The sequence below is a fragment of the Lygodium microphyllum genome, chromosome 14, assembly GCF_053477565.2.
Source record: "Lygodium microphyllum isolate KBCC chromosome 14, Lygodium_microphyllum_v1.1.10, whole genome shotgun sequence".
NCBI lineage: Eukaryota > Viridiplantae > Streptophyta > Polypodiopsida > Schizaeales > Lygodiaceae > Lygodium > Lygodium microphyllum.
In genome coordinates, this window is record NC_141148.1 from 95,096,370 (window position 1) to 95,105,377 (window position 9,008).

The 9,008-nt window shown below is 38.2% G+C and overlaps 1 protein-coding gene across 2 annotated transcripts; it reads right to left on the reverse strand.

Moving 5' to 3' along the window:
- Positions 1–687: 687 nt before the first annotated feature.
- On the reverse strand, positions 688–8,792 carry LOC148025871 (uncharacterized). 2 transcript variants are annotated; one of them, XM_087693128.1, is made up of 3 exons: positions 8,286–8,792; positions 6,141–6,237; positions 688–1,006 (listed from the first exon to the last, which is right to left on the reverse strand). In XM_087693128.1, exons 1-3 carry the CDS (start codon positions 8,421–8,423, stop codon positions 933–935), a joined length of 309 nt encoding a protein of 102 aa, XP_087549254.1. In that variant the 5' UTR covers positions 8,424–8,792; the 3' UTR covers positions 688–932. The 2 variants fall into 2 exon arrangements, with proteins under 2 accessions (XP_087549254.1, XP_087549253.1); XM_087693127.1 differs by lacking the exon at positions 688–1,006 and adding an exon at positions 4,476–4,788.
- Positions 8,793–9,008: the final 216 nt, after the last annotated feature.

A 9,008-nucleotide genomic window follows, 5' to 3' on the forward strand; every position in this document is an offset into this window, starting at 1 on the left:
GGTTTGGTGAGCATAGGAGGCCCGGCTAGAGCCTAGAGCTAGTGTAATTGGGCCCATTTTTAGTCCACAAAGAGAGAGAGAGAGAGAGAGAGAGAGAGAGAGAGAGAGAGAGGCATTATCAGCTCTCCCTTGTGAACCAAAATTGAAGACTACAATCATGCAAATGAAAATTAGGAGATATAACCTTATGCAATTATGTGGGCATCCATATAGTGTACTGGAATAAAAATTAAAAGCTACAAATTCAATAAAAAATGAGGATGCTTTATCATGTTTCTAGTCAAACTCACATGTAGAGATCAAGACTAATTATATAAAAGTATTAGTGCGCAAATCAATATCATAGTACCTTATTTCTAGTCAATTATCCTATCATGAATCACATGGTACTTTCTCTTCAATTAGATCAGCATAATACAATATTGTCAGCATGTTTCCATGGAATAACCAATAGGAGGTGACTATACTCAAAAGTATTGCATGTATATGGAGGGATGTGAAGTTCAAAGAGTCCAACCCAAACTCTAGCTATAATGCATGCAATGTGCTTATATTTAAGCATTTGATCCTCAAATTCTAGAGAGAGAATGTAATGTACCCAAATTTTTGGCATTAGATTTGACCATGTCTCAAATGATGAGGATTAAAGTCGCTATTTGTATGCCAATTCATAAGTACAAGGCACTTGAAAAGCTCTTTCAAACAAATTTATGTAGACTATTTTCATAATGTAGGACAACAACAACGCCTAGCTCGATAGACAATCACTTGGTATTTAAGCGTGCACCTAGTAGTGCTAATGAGGAAAGGCCAAGATGCCAAGTTTTATGCCTTAGTCACTACCTTGATTTCAGCTACAATAGTGATGCTACCTATCACTTCCAATATGCGAGCATCCTCCTGCTACACATAACCATTCCAATTGGGTGATTCTAGCCTCTTTTTTTGTTGTAGTTTTCCTTTTTTGTGCCGAATAAGGCATCTCTATGCTTGTTAACATGGCATCCTGAAAAAAAATCACTCGTGACATTAGTAATGACATAGCTGAAAATGCCAAATGCAACCATGCCCCTCTTCTAGAAACTATATAAGAAGGGATATGGGTGCTCTCACCAACTTTCCTACACTCTTTCCCATCCCCTCAACCCCCTCTCTACTACTTGTGCACTTCAAACCATGGCTCCAAAAAGATGAGTTCCACCTGCCAAGCATGTTGTAGCAACCACGAGTTGGTACCTCTCTCACCAACCCAACTGCTCACATATAGTACGATGCTTGCAAACCCCAACCCCTAATGGAGGGTGTGACTCCTTCACTCTCACTATCCCTTTGATGGTGGTCGGTACACTACGTGCACCATGACCAATCTTTAGACTTTAAACCTACTTAAACCATCTCCTTCCCATCACAAGCTATACATTTAGGATTGCACTCCTCTTTTGTCTTCACACTGTTCTTACTTTGCTTTCTTGAAGTTGGTTATTGTTTACTAACATTCATAATACCTGATGGAGCTATTACCAAAATCGTGTAGGGTTATGACTATATAAATAGAACCTAATATTCCATTGGATGTATTAGAAAAGATTAGTGAATCTTTGTATTCTCACAAAAACAAGTGCGCTAAGGAAAGTATGCAGTTTCTAGATGGTTTTTAAAAGGATTGTTTGTATTAGCTTAGCCAATATTTACTATGAGTGTGATTTCGTGCATACAATTATTGATGGCATTTTTCATAAATATGGTACACATTTTGTGAGGACGGCTATCCCCAATCATCCCATGGGGTTCCCTCACCAAGAACTAGTTTCTGGCATCCATGCTAGGATAGGGCCCACTACTGAGACATCTCTCTATAGGAGTATCTGCTTCACTAAGGGTTACATGACTAGCATGCATGTGGTTAGTAACTACCGTGAGGAGGTGGCATCCTACAAGCTTGGTGGACTTTGGAAGAACCCCATACAAGTTAAGGGGTGGTTTGATGGCTATTGATGTAGGATGGTAGGGTTGTATAGCCCAAATTAGATTGGGTAATATTTTGTGTAGTCATGATCCAAATGTTTTGTACTTTCTAGTTTTGTACTTCCTAGTTGAAATAAGATTACTTGTTGGAAAATATTGTTTGGTAATGTTTTCATGTCAGTGCGCTTAAGGTACATGAAAGAATTGGAACCTAGGTTTGAATGTCTAAACTTAAGTAGGCTTAGATAATTAGAAAACTAAAGAATTTTTCCATAGAGGAAAGTGGGAGGACGTTCTCATTAGTGTTCTATGGCATGGTGTGCCTAATAATTTGTGTCGTTCCCCACATCTTAAATAAGATACCCAATTATGATGACTTTCTAGGGTTGCCCACTAGAATGCTTTTAGGAGACCTAGAGTCTCCTTAGATGCTATAGTCATTCCTCTTGTGGGCTAAGCCTAAACACTCACCCTACAAGGTAGACCTAGGAGCACCTAACCACCTATTCTTAAGAGTTTCATGAATTTTGGGAGAGGGGGTGCAGGGAGTGCCATCTAGGATGACTACGTGTGAGGTTGTGCACATTAGGTGGGATATCTTGAGGCTGTGCACATTAGGTGGGATATCTTGAGGAGAGAATGGTTCAAAGAAGCCAATAACCAATATGCAAGTATCTACAAAAGGTTTCATAGACTTACAAAAGAGCCAAACCATAGCATTGATGTCTTTATAATTCATTAACCCTAATAATAGCCTTCTAGATAGCCAAATAGCTATCAACACTAGCATGAAAAGCACTTCATATATATTTTAGAATTGCACTAAATTTAAAATTATCAACTTTTTAATTGAGCTTGTCAATGGCATGCAATTGAAAATTACTAAAATTTATTTATGTGAATATCAAAATTATATTAAAACATAAAATTTTAAAAACTATGAAGAGAGAGAAAGAGAGAGAGAGAGAGAGAGTATATACAATCTTACACAAAACTTAAAGAATTTAATATAATTACTATAGTGAGAATATATTTGTCTACTAGATATATCTTTTATATGTGGGTATACCAACCAACACTTGATGTGTTCAAATAAGGGACCTACAAAGCTAGTGCAAATAAAGGTGATATGTACGTGTATGCACATGTGTGTGTGTGTACATACATACATACATACATACATATATGTACAGATATGTATGTATGCCATGGACTTGTCTACTTTCATGGTTTCAAAGACATTTGAGAGCCAAATCATTCAAATCATAATTTATATAGCTCAAATGCGCCAAATGATGGTTAGTACATGCGAAATAATAATGACCTCTAGGTATTAAATGTTAAAAGTGTGCCTCATCAAATGGTTTCCTCTTCTTGTAATATGCATTTTGCTTCACTTTTGCCATGTAAAATATAGGAGTTAGGTAAGATTGGCATGAATTGAAATCGCACCCATCATTGACTTCATTAATCATACCCACCATTTAACAAATACAAACAATTCAACTTAACAAATACATATAATTTTAAGCGCATGGGCATAATTTTTTGAAAAATATAATAGAAAGGTTTTTTCATGGTGTCTTCTTGTGTGAAGCTAAAAAGACACATTCTTTATTTTTGTGACAAATTTTAGAGTCATTCTTCACATATATAAGCAAATGAAGAGGGTGACGGTGTCTACAATAAGCATTCCTCATTTAAATGTCCATCACACACACACACACACACACACACACACACACACACACACACACACACACACACACACACACACACACACACACACACACACACACACACACACACACACACACACACACACACACACACACACACACACACACACACACACACACACACACACACACACACACACACACACACACACACACACACACACACACTATGTGTGTGTGTGCACGTGCGCGCAAGTGTGTGCACATGTGCGAGTGCGTGTGCGTGTGCGTGTGCACGCCCTTGTGCTAAATAGAACTCGAGAAGATAAAGAACTCCCATTGGAGCGAGATTGACATTTCAAATTGTCCTAGCATTAAATAGACCTAGAGATAAAGAGCTTCCATCGGTGTGTTCTTTATTGAATCCCCTCCTTTACCATCATGAAGGACTTTCCATGCTCTCATGAAACCTTTATTTCTATGCATTAACTCAATCTCACTAAATCCATTTTAGTGATACAAATGGTGTTCACCCTTGCCAAGCTTGTCATGTATAAGAGTGAATGGCCCTTCCCAGCTAAATCTCCATGATGGTTGATGTAGAAGGTGGAAGGAGAGTTTTTGCCTATACTAGATAGGGGATTGCAAGGTGGGAAAGTGCATCAAATCCATCCCTTACCCATTCTTATACACCCCTAATACAAATGGAATTTTGCTACTAGACTATACGATTTGATGCAATTTTGGTACCTACATGTACTCATCAATTGAATCATTTTAATACTACATGTACTCCCCACTTATAACTTTTAAGTGTGGTTTTGCTACCACATAAGAGAGTCCCAAATATGTGTTGCATTTAATAATGTGCCATATGACAAATAGTTAAGGATAGATGCAGTCAGGCTATATCAATTGGTCTTGAGATCCACAATTAGAATCCTCAATATTAAGGTGGATTTTAGAATCCCACAACCCTTGACAAAGCTAACTTTCACTTACATGCACCCTCAATGGTAGTTGATTTTATATATAGTGTTTCTAAAAGGCCTCTACATCCACTACACAATATATGTGGCTATGGTGGAGCCATCTCCTCCTATTGTTGTAGCCCCTCTAAGTTTCTCAACTTTGTGGTTGCATCCTGATTAAGTTGCCAACTATAAGAGCATGGATTAAGGGCTCTCTCTCTCTCTCTCTCTCTCTCTCTCTCTCTCTCTCTCTCTCTCTCTCTCTCTCTCTCTCTCTCTCTCTCTCTCTCTCTCTCTCTCTCTCTCTCTCTCTCTCTCTCTCTCTCTCTCTCTCTCTCTCTCTCTCTCTCTCTATGTGTGTGTGCGTGCGTGCGTGCGTGCGTGCGTGCGTGCGTGCGTGCGTGCGTGCGTGCGTGTGTGTGTGTGTGTGTGTGTGTGTGTGTGTGTGTGTGTGTACACGGGGCTGCAAGAACCTTCTTCATTTCAACCAAGAGGAGGAGAAGAGGTGGCATCACTAACCTGACCTTCCTTAAATCCCACTAAGATAATCTCAATCCTAAGCTATTTTGCTAACCCTTCTTCCATAGCTTTGGTACTTCCATGGCCCCTTTCTAGTATCTAGATGTAATAATCTAGGTAGTTCATGTGCTCAATCCCTTGTGAAATAAAATTAGTGCACCCTACACCTAGCCCCCAACTCAACTAGTGGGGAGACTCAAAGGAGGAGGGCACTTCGATGCCAACATTTCCTATAATGAGAGAGAGAGAGAGAGAGAGAGAGAGAGAGAGAGAGAGATTTCAAACCCTACATGCTCCCAATGCCACCTTGTGTGAAAATATGATGCAAATGCTAGCTGAATATTAAGAGCTTAGTCCTTGTGTACGTATACCTCTTTGTAACATGCTTCTAAGTTAAAATAGCTAAAATGAGATAAAATACAAAAAGATAATAAGAGCTATACTTTATGAGACATTTAAAAAATACTAAAGTTGCAAACGGGCACGTAGATTTGAGACCTTGAGGATGCATGAACATTTACAAGAAGCCCAAGTAGGACTTGCAAATTTGACAATTGTTGCAATTCAAGCCTAGATTTGAGACCTAAGGTTGCAATAAATTTGACATGAAGCTTAAGTAGGGCTTGCAAATTTGAGCATTGTTGCAAGGGTATAACCTATTTACTTTTTAACAAGGTTCCATTCATAAAACCTTTGTAATCTTGTTTGGAACTAGGGACAATTGAAAATTATAAGCAAAACCTAGGTACAAATTTCACATATGATGTTGTGGTGCAAGTGGGAATGCTTCTTTCATCACCATGAAAATGGCACAACTTATACACATTAAAAAAGTATGCACATTTGATTGCACATGCAAAGGATCAAAAATGTTTTCATGTCTTATGTTGTATACTATTTTTATATTCTTTTCACAAAAGCTTTTGCATGTAAAAGGGGTTTTTGTATCAATCTTAGGATGATGCAGGGGCGCCTCGAAAGAGTAAAAAAGCAAGCTTTTCCACACCAAAGTAAATGAAATTTCCTCGTGCGTGTGTAACAAATGATCCAAATTTCGTTCCCACCACACATTGCCATCCAGGACCATAGCTTTTGTCAAACTCCTACACAAGCACAAAATATATATTAATAAACCAAGTATTGGATGGTAGTGTGTGCTATTGTACTCGGTCTCATTTGGGATACCTATTCATACGAGATGATAATCGTGAGATTTTTTATTTCCATTAGGCAATTCACAAAATTACTAAAACATGTGGTGATGAAATGTTACTTTAAAGCCATAAACATTTGGTCCATACGAAAGGGTGATAGTTTTGCCAATATTTAGAGATTCTCAAATATAAAAGTTTTCAACCTTTGCAAAGATTTTTTCCATAATTCTCAATCATTATTACAATCTTTTCAATGGCAAATGAACCTATGCACGTGCTCATGCATGTGTGTGCACGATGCACCCATGCATGCACACACACGCACACATAAGGCGATATATACTATTATGGAGTAAAATGCTCCAATATCTCACAAATGATTAAGTTGTTGCCCTTGGTGTTCTAGGTAGAAAAGAATTCATCTTCAAGGTGGCAAAGAGTATGCTTATGAAGTTGCGTAAGTTGGGCATATATTCAAAGCTACTTGAGTTTTCTATGAAATTCCTTAAAAAAAGAAGAGATCTATGTGTCTACTACTCATCTTGAACTTATTAACAAGGTGTTGTGTGAAGGTCTAGCTCATATTACATTTCTTGAGTTCCTCAATCATGAGCTTTCACTATATTTGAGCTTCCAAAAATGGAACCATAAAAAACCCATTGAAATTAGGTGTTTTAAACAAAGGTATACAGGGGTGATTGTTTAACATTGCACATAGGCATAATATTGAATGAATAAATTGTGTCCCCATAGTAGGGCATCTTGTGCTATGTTAGATAAATGTTGTGTTAATGTGTTAACTATAATACTCCCAAAGAACTATGAAAATTAGTGCAGTCTTGACATCTAGTGCTCTGTTAGATATCTATTGTGTTAATATGTTAATCATACCTTAGAATCTTAGAGGAACTTTGAGATTTAAAAGTAATAGGAAAATTGGTGGGGTCTTAAGGCTATATACTAAAAGTTGAGTGTATAAAAGTTCAAAAATATTCAATCCAAATAATTCTTTGGCGGGGACTCAAGTAAGAATGAAAATACGAAGAATTTAAAGGTAAATTATGTGCTTTAAACTCCAATTCCAAGAATTTAAAAGCTCTATTCCAATAGCATATAAATTGATCCAATGCATTATAAAAATTGTAAACATGCACTAGTGCACACAAGTGGAATGAATACTAGATCTCTTGTGGAGATAGAAAATAAGTCCTAAAAATGTTGCAACTAGACCCATCAAATCTACCTTTTCATGCCCTTCAATGTATTGCTTATCTTGGCAAAGAATAATGTTGGAAAAAAATAACCTATGTATAACCTTACCAAAGAAACAAGAATGCACTCTTCCCAATGGCCAAAAGTTGAGATGCCATTTCAGTCCTTTGAATGCAAAATAAGTGTTGCCCTACAAATTCTCATCGATGTCCTAGGAATTCAAAATAAAGTCTCCTCTTTCAAACAATTTCAAAATGTTGCCCAATAAATTCTCATTGAACTCCTTAAATACTAAAACAAATTGTTACCTTTTAAACATCACTTGCATAACATGGTATGCATGTAAATTTCTATGTCTAAATGAGGAGGAAAACTTGATGAGCGTGTCACATTGCAATAAATTTGCTGCTTAAGATTGGGTGTATTTTAGTCATAACTATTGAAATATTTGCTATATTTTCCAATACGTATGCAATTTGCCACCAGTTTCTTGTTGTAAATATCTACAGTATGTGTTATGTATGAATTTCACAGTGTCTGCAATTTATTAGGGTGGTGTTGATAATAAACCTCTAAAATATAGTTAATAACTATAGATTCAAGGAATATGGCAATCGCTCATGCTAAGCTAAGGAACACACAAAAAATTTTATCTATTTATGAAACATTGTATAGAAGATATTCAATAATAATTACATGGAAAGTATATTCAATAATAATTATCCTTAAACGTTATCTTCAAACAAATTGTGAAAGTGTGGCTATGAGACGGGTGAATTTTGGACCTTCTTGAGGTAGGCGGCGATGGCTTGGCAGTCATCAACGTCATGGATGTCGAGGGCTCGGGAGGCGCACTGCATCGCATGCTCCTGCATCATCACGGGCATGTCGGTCTCGCACAGGGCAGCCTTGCCTTCCAGCATGCTAGATTTCTGTATGTATCTCCCCACGCCCACGTAGATGTATGTATCTTCTCACGCGGGTGTACACGCTCACACTCACTGAGAGGCACAGAGACGGGAAGAGGGGGAGAGGGAGAGAGGAGGACGAGGAGATACTCCCGAGAGAGAGAGAGAGAGAGAGAGAGAAGGCACTGCCTACTATAAGCTCAGCCCTCCTTGAGCACACACTTGCAAAACCCAAGTCCGCTTCTTCCAATCTCTCTTTACAATACCCTTCCAATTGCCCACTACTACATGTATATATATGTCCCAACAACCCACCTCTTCCATTATACCTCCCTCTCCCTCTCCCTCTCCCTCTCCCTCTCCCTCCCTCTCTCTCTCTCTCTCTCTCTCTCTCTCTCTCTCTCTCTCTCACACACACACACACACACACAACAACCAACCCCTCCCCCCCCCCAAAAGAAAAAAAAAACTCACCACCCTCCACCACAACTTTCTTTGTCTTGTCAAAAAAGAGACCCCCTTCCTCACCACAAGATCTCCTCCCAGTCCCACCATGCCTTTCTCTAGAATATCCTTTCAAGCCTCCATTGAGGGGTACCC

Bases quoted from the DNA above. Each gene is read 5' to 3' on its own strand.
- LOC148025871 (XM_087693127.1), bottom strand. From the start codon at position 8,423: ATGCTGGAAGGCAAGGCTGCCCTGTGCGAGACCGACATGCCCGTGATG. The intron at 6,238-8,285 runs GTCCAAAATTCA...GTGCTTGTGTAG, and splicing joins TCGCCGCCTACCTCAAGAAG to GAGTTTGACAAAAGCTATGG. The intron at 4,789-6,140 runs GTGTGGAAAAGC...CAACTTAATCAG, and splicing joins AGGAAATTTCATTTACTTTG to GATGCAACCACAAAGTTGAG.